This window comes from Phocoena phocoena, chromosome 16 (assembly GCF_963924675.1).
Source record: "Phocoena phocoena chromosome 16, mPhoPho1.1, whole genome shotgun sequence".
Taxonomy (NCBI): Eukaryota; Metazoa; Chordata; class Mammalia; order Artiodactyla; family Phocoenidae; genus Phocoena; species Phocoena phocoena.
In genome coordinates, this window is record NC_089234.1 from 55,345,014 (window position 1) to 55,362,383 (window position 17,370).

At 49.9% G+C, this 17,370-nt stretch overlaps 1 protein-coding gene across 1 annotated transcript in view; it reads left to right on the forward strand.

Annotated features, from left to right (window-relative positions):
- The first annotated feature begins 563 nt into the window (after positions 1 to 563).
- Positions 564 to 17,370, forward strand: part of DLG5 (discs large MAGUK scaffold protein 5) — a 118,542-nt gene continuing 101,735 nt past the window's right edge. Inside the window, exon 1 of the mRNA XM_065894206.1 lies at positions 564 to 867. Within this exon, the coding sequence (XP_065750278.1) occupies positions 564 to 867 (304 nt within the window). The remainder of the gene's footprint in view (positions 868 to 17,370) is intronic.

Consider the following 17,370-nt stretch of genomic DNA (forward strand, 5'->3'; position numbering starts at 1 on the left):
CGGGGCCCCAGTGAGCCGAGCCGGGGCGAGGCGGCTCCCGAGCCGTCGGGGGGCCTGGCGAAGACGGGCGGGCCACTTTCCTTTCCGAGTTGTAATCGTGTTCGGGGGGCGGCGCCGGCGTTTCGGGGAGAGTTTTCTCGCGGGGCGGGCGGGGGAGCGGCGCGCGCCGAGGGGGAGGGGAGGGGGAGCATGCCCGGCTGGAGCCGGGCCTCGGGGCGCGCCCCGGCCGCCGTCCCCACCTCCGCCTCCTCCTTCTCCTCCTCCGTCTCCTCCTCCTCCTCTTCTTCCAGTCCCGCCGCCGCCGCAGCCAACATGGCTGCGCTACTGAGCCCGGGAGGCGGCCGCTGCTGAGCGCCGCTCGCCGCCCGGGCCCCCAGCCCGCCCAGGCCCCGGCCCATGGCCCCCGCGGCCTCGCGGCCCCCGGCGCTCTAGGGCTGCCGCCACCGCTCTCCGCCCCGAGGCGCCCGGGGCCCGTCGCCACCCGCCTGCCTGCCCGCCCGCCTGCGCGCCCGCCGGCCTCCGGGAGTCCGGTAGCCGTCCGGCGGGGCGGGGCGGCCGCCACCATGGAGCCCCAGCGCCGGGAGCTGCTCGCCCAGTGTCAGCAGAGCCTGGCCCAGGCCATGACAGAGGTGGAGGCGGTGCTCGGGCTGCTCGAGGCCGCAGGAGCGCTGAGCCCCGGCGAGCGGCGGCAGCTGGACGAGGAGGCGGGAGGCGCTAAGGCGGAGCTGCTGCTCAAGCTGCTCCTGGCCAAGGAGCGGGACCACTTCCAGGACCTGCGGGCGGCGCTGGAGAAGACGCAGCCTCACCTGCTGCCCATTCTCTACCTGAACGGCGTCGTCGGGCCGCCGCAGCCCGCCGAGGGCGCCGGTGAGTGTGAGACCCCCACCCGGCCTCTCGGATCCGCCTTCCACGACTTCTCTCTCCGGTTCTCCGAGGGGGAAGTCGCGAGGGCCATTCATCTACCTGGCGCCTGCCGCGAGGAGAACCTTCCTTCCTTCAGCCTGCCTGGGGAGGGCCCGATGCGCGGACCCCCACTTCACACCTCCTCCCCCAATCCCACCCTTGCTGTGAACAATGCCCCGCACTGCAGGCCTTGATCCTCCAGGTACCGCGGCAGCGGGGCCCTCCCGAGACCGCCAGGTCTAGCCGCGGGGCGATCTCGGAGGGATGTTCGTCAGTCCCTTTTCTAAGACTCTTAACCATCCACCAGTCCTTTGAGAGCCTCTGCTAGCCTTCAATCAGTGATAAGGTATAGAAGAACAGAACCTGGGCTCAGGGCCGGTACTTCTGAATTTTGGTCCCTGGCACCCCGTTTCAGGACCACTGGTGCCTTTTCACTTTTTGATTTTCTCAGCTCCCTCTGCCCAAAGCTCAGTCTGTTTGTTCGCCCAGGCTTGTGGTTGATTATGCACAATGCCTGCTAGGTTTCTTTGGAAACTGTGGGCCGGGAAAAGTTGGGGAAGTTGCATTGCACCATGGGAAAATCCTGGTAGTAGCTGCTGGGGCTCAGTTCCCTCCCTAAGGGTGCCGAACTGCCTGAGGAGGGAAGGCTGGTGACGGGTTCCCTTGGGTGTTGGTGATGGATTTGTGAGTATTCGTGTGTGTGTGTGTGTGTGTGTGGGGAGGTACTGCTGGGAGTTTGTGGCAAGTGGTAGGCTTGGTGTGGCCTGGTTGGGGAGTGTGGAAAGCCAGGCTTTTAGACAAGGAAGCTGAAGAAGAAGGCATAGGACTGAGGAAGGAAGAGCCAGCATTTATTGGGCACCTACTGTCGTGGCAGGCACTCTGCTGTATCACGTTCGTTTACCACTCTCTGCGCTATTATTCCTACTTTGCCAGAGAGAAAACTCCAGCTTGGAGTGGTTAAATTGCTCAAAGTATTGGGCACCAGGAGTTTTCAATTATGACCCATTGTTTTATTTAACCCATTTGGAACCAGGAAGCAACAAGTGCTGCTTTTCTATGTCTTGTCCGTGTTTTAAAAGTGAACAGAGAGGGCTGATGAACTGCCTTTAACAACTTGTAGGCTACAGGCTGATGAAACGTGTTTATTGGGCCGTTAAAAGCCTCACTTATTAAGGAGATGATTTTATAAGCTCTTCCTGGTAACAGCTCCATTGGATATTGGCCACCTTTTTTTGGTAGTGAAGGCAACTGGCATACAGAGAGACTAAGCTGCTGGCCACACAGCATATCATTTCATTGATGGGCCTTCTGTCTCCACTTTGGGTTTCTGACTCTTCAGCATTTCTGTTCCTCAGACCTACGCTGTCCCCCAGTTATGATCGTGTCTGAGTTGCTGGGCAGCCCAGTCCTCTCCTGGGATGATGCTAAGAGCTGTCAGATGTGGCCTTGAGGATAAGGTCAGAGGGAAATCTCTTCGGGGTAACTTTTTTTTCTTCTTAGTTGCCTTTTTGTCTACCTAGCTCTCTGTGCTTGAAGGAGGAGGTTGATCAAGGAAGCGCAGAAGTTGAGTGCAAACTTAAGTCTTCAATGGGATGTGTTTGAATCAGCGCTAGCTTTAATCTCTGGAATAGATAGATGAATTGCCATTAATTAGGTCCCTCCCTTTTCCATGCTTGGTAGAGAAGGTGGGGCCTCACAGAGCTGAAGTTCTGGAAGCTGGTCCTGACATCTAAGGAAAAGATGAAATAGGGTTTGGATTTTATCCTCAAGGGCAGGATTTCAAACCCTAGTTTTACCACAATGCAGAGCTGTGTAGGTTTCCAAGGGAAGTTAAGTTCATTTTAGTTAATACTTTAGGAAAAAAGTAGGATAGCATTTGGTCTGGCAAGATGCCATGTACAGCTTCTGGGGATGAGGGGGTGACACGGTGTGCAAGGGAACCACAGAGCGTTGGGATCTTTTAAAGGATGAATTACTGTGCAGTGGTTGCCAGCTTTTTTTCTGTTAGCCAGGGAGCCCCTTTTATGGCACAAAGCTCAGTGACTAAAAGGACTGCTCAGGTTGAAGGAATGGAAGCACCCGTTTCATCCCCGAGGAGCCGAAGTCAGGGAAACTCAGCCCTGTGTCCTGGTCTTTGCTCTCCCAGCAGGTTCCACTCCGCACACAGGTGCACACCTCTGCCTGTAAGTCAGACTTAGTGCAAGCATCTTGTGGGAGCCCCAGAGAGGAACCGGTTGGCTTCCTAAGGATCCGTAGTCTCAAGGGGAGGCCCCTTTGTCACTGTTTCTACATCGGAGGTGCTGCCATCACCCAGTTAGGGGCTTCTTTGATGGATCCCACATCCCGTGTGGGCCCCTGGTCTAGAATGCCCGTCCATGGCTGGCACTTGTGTGCTGTGGGAGTTGGTGCTGCACGCAGATGATGTCTGGCCGCTCCCCACATGGGGCCTGGAATGGGGAGGAAACTGGCCTAGGTGGTACGGGGCAGTAAGCAAACCAAGCTCATCTGTTCTGCTCAGGCTCAGTTAGAGCCCCGGACGTTTACAACTCACCGTGCTCAGGCCTGGGGTGTGAAGGTGAGTAAGAAGACACAGTTGTTTTATTCTGGGGGCAGGGGGACTTCTCTACCAGAATTGATAGTACATTGCTATTGAGCCTTTCTATCTTATTGCATACTTGAATATCTCACTTAGTTCTGTGGCACCTCGTGCCTTTTCTGCGTGACGCTGGGTTCCATTCCCGCCATCTGTGAGGTCTGAGGACAGGCCAGGAGCTGCAGGGCAGAAAGGAGCCTGGAGTCAGGTGAATTGCAGTGCTCCTGATTCCATGTTGGGGGTGGTTTTTCCTCTTACCTGGTTTGGCCCTCCCATTACAGTTTTAGGCCGTGTCCTGCATTGGGGAACTCTGGAATTTTGTAGCCTTTCCTTGTCCCAATACATGCATCTGTAGGGAAGGAGTGAGCCGCTTTGTCCCCACTGGTGGTAGAGAGAGGAGAGAACTGTTCTCCTCTGACTGGCTCAGGTCTCTCGAGTTTCTTCCATGGTAGTACCAGGATCTTGTTTGTTCACTCGGAACCCACGAGGTCCTTTGTTTTTTCTCTTTGATTCAGTTGCTGACATCTGGGTTTTCTCACTTGCAGCTCCTCAACCGCCTGCCCCTGGAGTGAGGGGCCCCTTCCTGGCGCTGAGCCTCAGCGTCCTCATCTGTGAGATGGGGCTGGGGGTGCTGCATGGCCTGTCTCAGCCACTGGGAGGCAAAATGAGATTGGGGAGGACTGAGGTGCCTGGTCCTGTTCTTGGTGCACGTGGGGCCGGGGTGCATAGGATGTAATTCCAGCCTGCAGCTTGCTGCCTAGTTGGGGGAATGGGACACTCAGGAGAGTGACATTATGAGACAGATCAATTGAGTGATACAAATACAAACAGGCTTTTTTCCTCCTTTTGAAGCTCTACTACATGCTTTCCGCAAATACTCTCATCCACCCCTAGTGGCTCTAATTACCATCTAAGTGTGGAGGGCTCCCCAAACTTTTCACAACAGGCCTCTCTCGTGGAGCAGAAGTGGCAGAACATGGTGACTGCTGGTGGCACTCTCTACTGTGTGCTCAGAGCTGAATTTCTCCTCCTCGTCCCCTCCGTGCCTCCTCTTTAGTTTCCTGGAGAGCTGGCTGACTTGGCTTCGCTACAGTTAAGAGGATGGAGACAGTAGTGTTTGCTGGAGAAGCCAAGGAAGGCTTCGAGGAGGGACTGGGGCTTGAGCTGGGTGTTGAAGGGGTACTCTGCGTGTGCAGAGGAAAAGGAGGATGTTCTGGGTGGGAGACGCAAGAACAAACTCCTAGCTATGAGAGGAGCAGTGTGTTTTCAGGTTGCAGAAATTAGACCAGCCTGAGTGAGCAGGGCATTGGCTCTGGGTGGGTGGAGATGCAGAGGTAATCTGAAGGACCATGATGGCTAGGCGGAGCAAGGGGTTTATACACCACCTGGGGCTGAACTTGTCAGAAGTTAAAGCTGGAGGAATTTTTAAAAAAGAATAACCCCAGGCGTTTCCAGTGGGATGAGTGCAGTTGGCTGCTGATTGTCAGGTGTGGATTATCTATTATTCATTAGAGGTTACCTGGGCCTTTTGTTCTCTCCCCACTCTCTTCAGGTACCAGCCACCTTTTCTTCATCCACTCTGTCCTTGATGGTCATAAGTAAAAGCTCCAGCCATTGTGGTTTTTCTTTTGGTTCTGTTAATTGTGTTGAGAAGTAAGTAGTGGAGGAACTTGAAAGTGATGGTTGAAAAGAGGTTTCTGAGAGAAAGGCAGATTTTGTTTATCCCTCTGTGTATTTGTTCAGGCACCCGTATTGCAGGTGACAGATACTTAGCTCAAACTGTATTAGTCAGAAAAGAGAAATTTATTGTATAATATTCCAAAACCTTGGGATGAATTGGAGTAACTGGCCTTGGGATGATTGATCCTGAATGCCGCGGGCTTTTCCCGTGGGCCTGGAACATGACCTCAGGCCCCTCTTGGCTTCATCTCCACAGCCCCTGACCAGAGAATAAAGGGAGCCGTATCCAGTAAACCAGGCAGAAGAATCTCACGGGAGGATTCTGATTGGCCTGACTAGGGTCACATGTCTGTGTGAGACCCAGTCACCGTGGCTGGGGCTAAAGGACTAAGACTGGCCCAGCAGTGGACCCAACCAATAGGGTCGGGTGATTGGCAGCTCGTACCAGTACCATGTGGTTCTTTAGAATGGGGAGAAGCAGTTCTCCAAAAAAAGAAGAGCAGAAAGGATGTCATGCAGGTAAAGCAGCAGGTGAATGTCCAGGATGTGGTCTCATCTTTGTGTGATGATGCAATTAGCAGATGAGGTCATTGCTGGAGGGGGGTGGTTGGAGGTTGTCAGATTTCACTAGGTTTTAGACCTTGAGCAAGGCATTTAACCTTTCTGAACTTATCTCCCTCTCTACAAAATAATGAAAACAGTAACTACTTCACTGTGCTATTTGACAATGCATGGTGGGAGAAAAGGAGCATTTATTAGTGTGGTGGGTAATGCAGCCTGGAGCCAGCCTTAGGACCAGAAGCCTGGGATCCTCCTGATCTGAGGGTTACGGGAGAGCTCCTGGTAAACTGTGCTGAACAGATGTCAGGGTTGCTTTTACTGTGGCTGTGGGTCATCAAGAGTAGAATGTAGTCTCCATGAGCCAAATTCGCTGTTGTATTCCCGATGCCTAGAATAGAGCCTGCCCCAACATGGGCGTTCAGTAAATTTCTGTTGGATGGATGAGTAGTCAGCTGTGTGGCGAATGAGTGATGTGTCCCTGCATAAGTCCAGATTCTCTTCAGAAATAAGTGCAGATTCTTAAGTGGTGACTTCACAGTGACAGAAGGCTGTGGGAGTGCAGGAAGGCTAGGGTGAGTTCCAGCGGCACTCACGGATGTCCCCACCCACAGCATGTCTGTGATGGAAGCAGGTGGTGTGACATTGGTGTCTGAAGTCTCCATGGTCACCCCTCAGGTACCAGCATTGTGGGACTGGCTGCCAGGAGCCATGCGGAGCGACCACACTGCCTGTGTAGGATTGGAGAGCCCTTCGCTTTTTGCACTTAGAATTTGAAAGTCAGCTTGGTGTCCTCGAAAGAGTTTTGGATGGGGATCTGCTCCTAACTGTACAACATCTTGACCTTGGATGAGCCTCTTAACTACCTGGGGCTTGTTTTTTTCCACGTAGAAGGCTGGAAGAAGTAAAGCTGGAAGAAGTTCAGTGTTGACTGAGGACTTCCTCAGTCCTGTAGGGTTCTCAGTACTTGCAGGGTGGCCTTAGGTCCAAGGAAGCTTGGTGATGGGGTTGGAGTAGATTTCTAAGACGTTTCTTCCAGGTCTCTACCATGATTACTATTTTTTAAAAAGAATTAACTAATTTATTTTGGGCTGCATTGGGTCTTCGTTGCTACGTGTGGGCTTTCTCTAGTTGCGGCGAGCGGGGGCTACTCTTTGTTGCGGTGCACGGGCTTCTCATTGCGGTGGCTTCTCTTGTTGCGGAGCATGGGCTCTAGGCGCACGGGCTCAGTAGTTGTGGCTCGTGGGCTCTAGAGTGCAGGCTCAGTAGTTGTGGCACACGGGTTTAGTTGCTCTGCGGCATGTGGGATCTTCCCAGAGCAGGGCTCGAACCCGTGTCCCCTGCATTGGTAGGCGGATTCTTAACCACTGCGCCACCAGGGAAGTCATGATTACTAATTTTTGATTTAGTGTTAGTGTTAAGTGATTTTCGTACTCTGGCTTTCTATTTCCTGAAAAAGAGAGCAACGTAGGAGTTGTCTTAATTTTTTGTTCCACCTCATTCCAACCACCTGTACATTCTGCAGGCCATTTCAAGGGGGTTCTTTATTAATTTCCTGTAACCTTGGGAAGATGTGAGCCACGGAAATAGTGGGCATAAAGCAAGAGGACTGAACTCCCTATCAGTCTGTGCAGTAGGGATGCCGAACATGTTCAGCAGAGAAGAATTTTAAATGGGATTGAGTTGGGGAGATATTGCATTTTTTTTCACCTTTTCCCTGGGGCAGATTGCATATCTCTGAATTGTGTGTCTGTTGATCTTTTTGAGACAGAGTTCCACGAAAGTGCTACAGAAATATTTTAAATTAAACAGATGTTTGGAGTGTTCCATGTTGGCCGTCCAGTTCTAAACCCTTGGTGGGTAATTGTGAGGTGACTGTTGACCTTGATGCTGGTTTTTTTAATACCGTGGTAAAATATACATAGCATAACATTTACCATTTGAACCATATTTTTCTATTTTTTTAGTTGTGGTAAAATATGCATAACATAAAATTACTGTTGTATTTATTTTTAAGTGGACAGTTCAGTGGTATTAAGTACATTCACATTGTTGTGCAACCGTCCCTACTATCCATCTCTAGAACTTTTTCTTTTTTTTTTGGCTACGCTGGGTCTTCGTTGCTGCCCTTGGGCTTTCTCTAGTTGCGGTGAGCAGGGGCTGCTCTTCGTTGCAGTGCGCGGGCTTCTCATTGCGGTGGCCTCTACTGTTGGGGAGCACAGAGCCCAGAGCGCATGGGCTTCAGTAGTTGTGGCTCGCAGGCTCTAGAGCTCAGGCTCGGTAGTTGTGGCGCACATGGGCTTAGCTGTTCTGTGGCATGTGGGATCTTCCCGGACCAGGGATCGAACCCGTGTCCCCTGCACTGGCAGGCGGATTCTTAACCACTGGACCACCAGGGAAGTCCCTCTAGAACTTTTTCATCTTTCAAACCTGAAACTCTACCAATTAAACAATAACTCTCCATTCTCCCCTCCCCCTAGCCCCTAGCAACCACCATTCTACTTTCTGTCTCTGTGAATTTGACTGCTCTAGGTATCGCATATAAAAATGGAGTCATATAGTATTTGTTATTTTGTGACTGGCTTGTCTTCACTCGGCATAATGTCTTTATGGTTCATCCATGTTATATAACATGTGTCAAAATTTCCTTCCTTTATTTAAAAATTTTTAATTGTAGTAAAGAACACAAAATATAAAATTCACCATCTTAACCATTTTAACTGTACAGTTTAGTAGTGCTAAGTATATTCACATTGTTGTGTAAGAGGTCTCCAGAGCTTTTTCATCTTGCAAAACCAAAACTCTGTCTCCATTAAACAATAACTCCTCATTCCTCCCTCCCCCACCTCTGGGAACCACCATTCTCCTTTCTGTTTCTATGAATTTGTTTACTTTAGATGTCCCGTATAAGTGCAATCACAGAGTAGTTGTCTTCTTGTGACTGACTTATTTCACTTAGGGTAATGTCCTCAAGGTTTATCCGTGTTGCGGCATGTGACAGGATTTCTTTCCTTTTTAAGGCTGAATAATATTCCAGTGTATGTATGTACCACATTTTGTTTATCCACTCATCCACCGGTATACTTTTGGGTTCCTTTCATCTCCTGGCTATTGTGAATAAAACTGCTATGAACATTGGTGCAGAAATATCTCTTTGAGGCCCTACTTTCAGTTCTTTTGATTATATATCCAGGAGTAGAATTATGGATCATGTGGTAATTCTGTGTTTATTTTTTGAGGAATTTCCATACTGTTTGCTTTGAGTTTTAATTAAGGAAATCCCTACTGTCCACAGCACCTTGACTCAGGGGTGAGTGGCCTGGCTGGAGTCCTAGTTCAACATTTTATTGTTTTCTTCTAAAAGTTGTATATTTTTCCCCCAGACTCATTTTGGAAAGCCTTAGCACAATTCCTTTGGACCAGAAATAAAGATTTTAGTTTCAGTAGTCATCTGTGACTCTTTTGAGGGCAGAAGTTGTTGACCATAGAATCCCAGCAGCATTCATATCTGGCAGCCAGGGGGTGTTCACACATTTTCTTCATGTTTGCAGTAGTACTAGTATCTCCATCCCCAAAGGCCTCCAAGTATGTTAGTTATTTCCGCTTTGTAGACACTTGCTCCTTACCCCATTCAGGGTTGGTTTGGTTACATAGACTTGAATCCAGGGTTAACTGGCTATCAAGATTTTCTTTAGCAAAACCTAGATCAGCATTTCCCAAGGAAATATCTTCTAAACAGTAGTTTGGTGGGATGTCAATGGTGTTATTTGTAAAAAGGTTCTCTGGTCAAGTACATTTGAGCAGTGTTGGTTTGAGCAGGTCACACAGGCTCCTTTACTGGGAGCCTCTCAAGCACCAGTAAGCCAGTGTGCTTTGGGACTTTACTGGAGGGGTTCACTATGCAGCGTTTCCCAAACTGATTTGACCACAAAACCCTTTTTCACTGAGCATCTTGCAACATTAGTGTTCTGAGAGGTGCACTCTTGGAAAACTTCAGCATTAGTGCAGGGAACTGGAACATCAATGTATACCATCCTTTTTCGAATTTTCCCCCAGCTCTTTCATTCAAGGAACCAAAACGTTAAACGTTCCCATTCTTTTGAATTCTGATACCAGCTGAAATGGGCATATGTGATTCTGGGGCTAGTAGATTTTTTTGGATATGTTGACAATTCAGATGTGTAGTGGATTCTGGGACCAGTAGATTTTTTCGGTGTGTGATCTTGCACAAGATGTTTGACCTCTCTGGGCCTCAGTTTCCCCAGTGTGGCTTAACAAGAATGAAGTCTTGTTCGTGATGGTTATTCTTTGAGATGGTTAAACCTCTTGTGGTCTTCTCTAGAGCTGGGCTTTGGTCCATAGTTGGGGTTTCCAGGGGCACCTTGGAAGGATGTATAGAGACCTGTTCAGGGGTTTGGTGACTGCGTGTCCAGGACAGGTTAGCTCTTGGGCAGACCTTTTCTGAGCCCTGGGGAGTTGTTGGGCTGGAGAGCTAGAAGATGGCCTGGAGAGTGATAAGTTATTTCTGGGAAGATAGGTGATACAGATGAATGACCTGGGTGGCCTGAGCATCATTGGTGTGTTTGGAGTCCAGGAGTAAGGACACAGAGAGCTGAGTGTCATGAACCCAGACTTGGGGACCCCCACAAGTTTAAATCTTGGCTCTTTAATCTTAGTCTATGTGACTGTAACAAGGCACTTAACCTCTCTGGGTTTTCTTTTTCGTTATCTATAAAAGGGCTAATATTCTCCTCCTAGGGCTTTGGTGAGGATCGAGGTGATTTATGTGAGGCGAGGGCAAGCTGTTGCTGCTGCTTCTGCTCTTGGGGGTAGCCTGCCCTTGAGTAGAGAGCCAATCTCCTTGCCCTTGGAATCAGGAGGTGTCACAGGGTACAGAGAGATGCTCAAGGGGGAGTCGAGAGTGGGCATGGACCAGGAAGCCCACATTCCTGAGGCTGCTCAGAACACACTTTCACAGTTTTCGGGTCCTGGAGCCTGCCATTAAGGAGGGCACTGCCATGAGCTACGAGGAGTTCCGCTCCAAAAGGACCTTGGGAAGAGTTATTTTAAAGGAAAGGAGACTTTAGAGGGGCTTGGATGCTTGTTTTCTGATGGACGTGGGCAGGTGATGAGACCTGATTCTTTCTGACCCCAGAGAGACGACTGGTAGAAGATACTGGGAGGTAGAATTGAGCTCAAGATAAGGAAGAGGCCTTCCCTGGTGGCGCAGTGGTTAAGAATCCGCCTGCCACTGCAGGGGACACGGGTTCGAGCCCTAGTCTGGGAAATTCCCACCTGCCGCGGAGCAGCTAAGCCCATGCACCACCACTACCGAGCCTGCGCTCTAGAGCCCGCGAGCCACAACTACCGAAGCCCGCGCGCCTAGAGCCCGTGCTCCGCAACAGGAGAGGCCACCGCAGTGAGAAGCCCACGCACCACGAGAGTAGCCTCCGCTCGCTGCAACTAGAGAAAGCCGCGCGCAGCAACAAAGACCCTACGCAGCCAAAAATAAATAATAAATAAATAAATATATATATTTAAAAAAAGATAAGGAAGAACCTTTCTTCCTTCCTCCCTGCCTTAATTTTATACTATATATTATAAAAAATTTAAACATATGCAGAGATGGAGAGGATAATATAATGAATACCCAGCTCTCCTAATAACTTCTGTTTTCTGTAATTTTTTTTTTTTAGTTATTTGTTTATTTTTGGCTGTGTTGGGTCTTCGTTGCTGCACGAGCTTTCTCTAGTCGTGGCAAGCGGGACCTAGTCTTCATTGCGGTGCACGGGCTTCTCATTGCCGTGGCTTCTCTTGTTGCGGAGCACGGGCTCTAGGCACACAGGCTTCAGCAGTTGTGACACGCAGGCTCAGGAGTTGTGGCTCGCGGGCTGTAGAGCGCAGGCTCAGTAGTTGTGGCGCACGGGCTTAGTTGCTCTGTGGCATGTGGGATTTTCCTGGACCACAGCTCGAACCCATGTCCCCTGCATTAGCAGGCAGATTCTTAACCACTGCACCACCAGGAAAGTCCCATTTTCTGTAATATTTTGAAACAAATCCCAGACAGCCTATCACTTCCTCCATAAATACTTGAGGAGGTATCTCTAAGAGATAAGGCCTTTAGAAAAAAAATATAACCAGAAGACCAGTTTTACACCCAACAATCTTTTTTTTTTAACATCTTTATTGGAATATAATTGCTTTACAATGTTGTGTTAGTTTCTGCTGTATAACAAAGTGAATCAGCTATACATATATCCCCATATCCCCTGCCTCTTGCCTCTCCCTCCCACCCTTCCTATCCCAACAACCAACAATATTAATAATTTCTTAATGTCATCTCATATCCAGTTGATACTCAGTTTTCCTTGTTGCAGAACTGCCTCTTTATAGATGGTTTGTTCAAATCAGGATTTTCATAAGGTCCACACGTTGCCTTTAGTTGATGCTCCTTTCTGAGTCTCTTTTAGAATCCCCAGCAGCCCCCCCTTCCCTGGGCCTTTTGTTTAAGGTAGAACTTGTTTTAATGGTCTGTGCCATCCAGCTATGGAGTGGACTGTTGTAGGTGGTGACGTCCCTTCCCCGAGAGCCCACATAGATGGTGGGTGAGCATGGGATGGTTACGTTAGAGAATGGGTTGTGGAGTCTGATCGTAAACCCCTTTAGCCTCAGTTTTCTCACAGGGCTGTTGGGAACAATTAAATGAAGTAACATGTGAAATGTAACTGTTCTTTATGAGTTAAATTTTTTAATTTTTGCCTTTTTTTTTTTTTTTTTTAAGCTGTAGGATGCTTTTCATTAACTGGACTCTTACATGAAAGCCAGATATATAAGATAGACAGGTGCTGTGGTGAACAGGTATGGAGGCCTGGAGCTTGCCCTTTTCCCCATGGACTCCTTGAGGTGCCTCCGCACAGTTCCCTCGGATTCTCCAGAGTTCTGTGGAACAGGGTTTGAAAACCAGTGTGCTTGGATGCTTTTGTTTTAAGATGCTCTCCATGAAGAGGGAGGTGAAGAGCTACCCAAAGCCTCACCTTCCTTTGCCTGAGCTGAGCTGGGTTGGTGAGTCACAGCTGGACCCAGAGGCTGCTGCCAGTGGCAGCTGTGCTTCCACCAGATACTCTTGTCTTTGTCTGCTTCCTCTGTTTACCTTTGTAGGTTTCCTTTCAGGATGAACCATGCTGTCAAAAATGACAAGTGACCACAGTGCAGCTAATAAAAAAAAACCGCTCTCTGCTACGCAAGACAAGCGATTGGGAAGGAGCAGAGTGAAATCCCATCAGATGGGGTCAGGTGGGAAGTGGTTACCTTTTCTGAAAACTTCTTCTATTTTTTTTTTTTTTTTTTAATACTATCACTGACTGGCCCTACCCCTACATTCCGTAAGAGAATTGTTAGTTGTTGTTGCATAAATAAGCCCCTTCTGATATGCAGCCTGCAGGTGGGATTTGTGGAGCTGCCTGTGTGGGAAGCCAGCAGAGATGATCGCTTGTGACTCTGAGCTGCAGCCTTGGTGGCCGTCTCAAGCCAGGGTGTGTTTTTTCTACCCACAGTGTTTTTCTAGGTATGGCCTGTCTCTCCCAGGTGGCTCTCAGGCCTCTCTCTGAGTCAGCTTCAGGTTACTTGTCTGGATGGTAACCGTCAGACTCCTTAAGATGGCCTGGGACTCCCAAACGAATATTCTTGTATATCATTTTGACCACTGCAAATCTGCTGTCCAAATGTGGTGAAAAATCTGTCCAGCCAATAGTGAGTGATGGGATAACAAACACATGGGAAGAAACTTAATTATCTTTATATTCTGATGTAAGAAGTCATACTTTAGAGAAGTATAATGACCTTTTCAATACTCAGGATAACCTCCATTCGTCTTGCTCAAGGTAACCTCACTTTCTTCTCATCTGGCCAGAATTTTCGTTTCCTGTTTATGTTTCTTAAGCAGCTTAAGATTGTCGAGTATCGCGGCTGGAAGGGATCTGAGAGACCACTTTGCCCAGACTGCTGATTTTATAAATGAGAAATAGCAGAGTCCAAAGACACAAAGGGACTCCACCGGGCTCTCATAGCATGCCTCGGTGCAGCTGGACGCAGGATCCAGGTCTCTTCCCAGGCCGGGGCTCCTTCCAAGGCATCTCGACCAGCCACAGGCTGGGCGGGGAGTCTCAGGAGCCTTGACTGGTTTTTTCTGATCCAGGCCTGGCTTTGCAGGCACCAGCCTTTCCAGCATGTAACAGGGCGTCGCAGTTCATGGAGTTGTGCTGCAGCTCTCCTTCCTGACCATTGAGAAAACATCTTTTATCAGACCATGCAGTTGTTATTTATGTTCCACAAATGGGCAGACTAGGCCAAGAGAGGTTTGTCCCCTTGCTCAGGGCCTCCAGCTGCTGAGAGGCTGGGCAGGCTTTGGAGTCTTGGTCAGTTTCTTTATAGAATCTGCATTTGTTCTGTATCCTGGGCCATCCTGTGAAGGTCCCCAGTGATATTTCTGTGTCCTGAGCCTTGGACACCCCTCCTCTTCTTTGTGACAGGGTTCATTCATTGAGCAGACATGTTCTGAGCACCTGTCACACAGGGGGTACTCTCTGAATGCAAACATAGGACGTGACATCTAAATTTAGTGCTGAGTCAGAGAATGGGTGTGATGTTGGCAGGAGGTACCTCCTTGTCTCATTCTTTTTATGACACAGCAAAAACTTCTAGGGCTGACTGTGTGGTTTCTTACTGCTTAGTCACGGGACAGAGTTCAAAAAGCAAAATGACGCCACTGAGCCTCTTGCCCCAGAGGAAAAAACCTTTAATAAAGATAAGAGGGTAAAGGCCCTGTGGACACTGAGCCGGCCACCCCCATGGCCAGCCTCGGTGGGAACTGGATCCAGGAAAAAGCAAGAGAATAACAAACCGAAAATGTGCTGGCTCTGGGTCCTTCTCCTGGAAAAAATATAGCTGAACCTGAAGCAGCTTAGAATTTCGGGCCCGTGTGTGAGAGTTTATTATATACGACCGTCTCCTCCGTAAGATGTTAGGGAAAAACCCGAATGAGCTTTTTGGCCAATCCAACATTAGGACTTCCCATGTGAAAATTCAGCAGAGGTGGTCACTGTCTTCTTGCATGAGATCACTCAGCCTTTAGGGTGGAGACCGGGCTGAGTCGGGTCCAAGTTTTATCTGTCCAACTGCCTGTCCGTCTGCCCATCCATCATCCATCCAGTGTGAACTGGTCAGGGCTCCGACCAGGCGCTGCTGAGTGCTGAGCACGCAGAGGTGAGAAAGACATTAGCCTCGCTCACGAGCGACGCCACAGTCCCGTGCTGGACGCCCCGACTTGGATTTGCTCTTTTCGATGGAAGGTATATCCTATTCTTCCTCAGAGGTTTTCGTTTCTGGTTGTGCTCCCTATTCCGGAGCTTTTAGAAATGCTGGAAAGTCATCAGCTTAGCTTATTGACCTGCTTCTCCTCACCTTCCATTTTGTGGTTTATAGCAGACGACAAGTGTATTTGCAGAAACCTGTAAGATTCTCAAAACAGTGACAAAGAAGATGGCTCCTGCCCACCAGGAGTTTATTGTCTCATTGGAAAGCCCAAGCCCGAGGGAGCAGGTGTCCAGCAGAACAGGTCATGGAGCACAGAGGGGGCCGCCTAAAGATCAGTGCGCTGTGAGCTGGGTGAGGGTGGGCGCTGGACAGGGACAAGGAGGAAGGCCGGCCTGATGAGACAGCGTGCAGAGCAGGGGCAGGAGGCTTGGGAGAAAATCCATTCTGTGAATAGTGGGTCTTCACAGGAATTTGGGGCTTCTGTTTAGGGCGTGTACTCAGCAGGCCCTGAGTAGGCACGGGGCAAGCCTGGCTGTTGCGTCCAGTCATTCTCCCTGCATCGGTTCTCTGTGAGGTTGCTTGAGCCCGAGCCTGCCTAGAGGAATAGGCGGGGTTGGCATGGGCTGGAGGGTGGTCGGTAGAATGTGGGAGAGGGCACTGTGGCCAGAGGAGGGTGGGGTAAGGGGGTGTAGACCGACTAGCCTTCTTGGAATCCCTAGAGGTGCCTCGTTGGCTTTCTGTGAGCCCTTAGATGGATTGAAAGGCCTTCTTTTTTCTCCTAAGTTTCAAGTCTGAGAATTACAGCTGGGGTGTTTAGAAATCAGAGTCCCTGAGTCCTCCAGGGAACTTGAAACCCGTTCCCATCTGCTGGCCTTCTCTTTGGGGAGGAGAAGGGAGCGGTTGAGGAGTGAGGTGGCTGAGGAGAAATAAGTGACCATTGCCCTCTAGCTGTGTCCCCGTGGCCACCTCACATAGCGTCACCAAGCCTTATCCTTCGCTCTCTGATGGGACCTGTGACGCCACTGCCTTCCGAGCTGGTGTGAAAGTAGGTGGATGGTCCCATGCACGTAGATCGCTGTGCACTGCGCAGATGGTAGGTGTTTTTATCGCACAGGATACCTGGTCTGTTATTTTTGTATTTCCTCATTTGACCTCAGCAACCCTTTGGGGGTCCTTACTCCACCTTACAGTGAGGGAGCAGGTGGGGAGGGGTCAGGTCACTCAGGAATCTGCTTAGTCGAGTGGTTAAGAGCCTGTGTCCGAGTCAAGAACTGGGTTCAAATCTTGGATCTGCTACTTACTGTGACCGTGGGCAAGTCACTCTCCGTCTCTGTGCCTTGGTTTCCTCATCTGTGAAATGAGAATAGTAGTAAGACCTTGTCTTGTAAGGGTTAAAGGAGTTGCTAGTTTTGCAGTGCTGAGAGCAGTCCCTGGCACCCAGTGAGCACTGTGGGAGCGTCGGCTGATATTTGTATTGTTATTACAATGAAGCGCCACCTTACGCTGTGCCTTCCAGGGCAGGTTGGTTGGTTTGTTCCCCGCTCTGTCCCACACTCGGTGTGGTCTACAAACCAGTGCTGGTCTGCAGACTCTTGGCTCCTGATCCGTGATGAAGTTAGCACAGAGATTGGAATCAGCGTTTAGCAATCTTTAGAGCAATTTGACCTTGCTGGGACGCATTGAACAGGTAAAGACTGCTTCAGGTGCTGTCAGATCACATGGGGTGTCACATGTGGTATGAGCTGTGCATAATAGTCCTTGGTGGTGGCACTGTGTGATTGCACATAAAGAAGTGAAGTCGGCTGAGAGCCCATCGCTGCCCATTCCTGAGCAGTCGGCTTCCTTGGGAGGCTCCTCCACTGACCACAGCAGGCGGGATCCAGGGCATTTTGCAAGGTGGTGCGTGGTGTTTGTGCTCTAGCAGTCTGTGACAGCTCCAGGGAGTGAGGTTTCCCAGTGGAGATTTTTATTAATGAGCAATTGTTTCCATCAGCGCTACTGACGCTTACCGTGGCAAATGCCTTTCTCGCTGCTCTCCTAGGAGGCATGGTTCTGGCAGGTTTGGTAAGAATCCACAGTGAACCCTCTCCTTTCCCACCTCCTAGGCTGGCAGAAACTAGAAAGCTAGATGATGTCCGTGGACAGCGGGGTGTGGGGATGTGGGAACTCACCCCTGCTGGTGCAGCCGTCCTGGAGCCTCTGGCAGGGCAGCCGCCAAGCCCTGACCCTGCAGCCCCTCTCCTGAGTGTGAATGCCCCAGGCTCCCTCACAAGTTCCCGGAGGGAGGTGAAGGTTCACTGCAGTGCTCCGTGGGTGGCATCCAT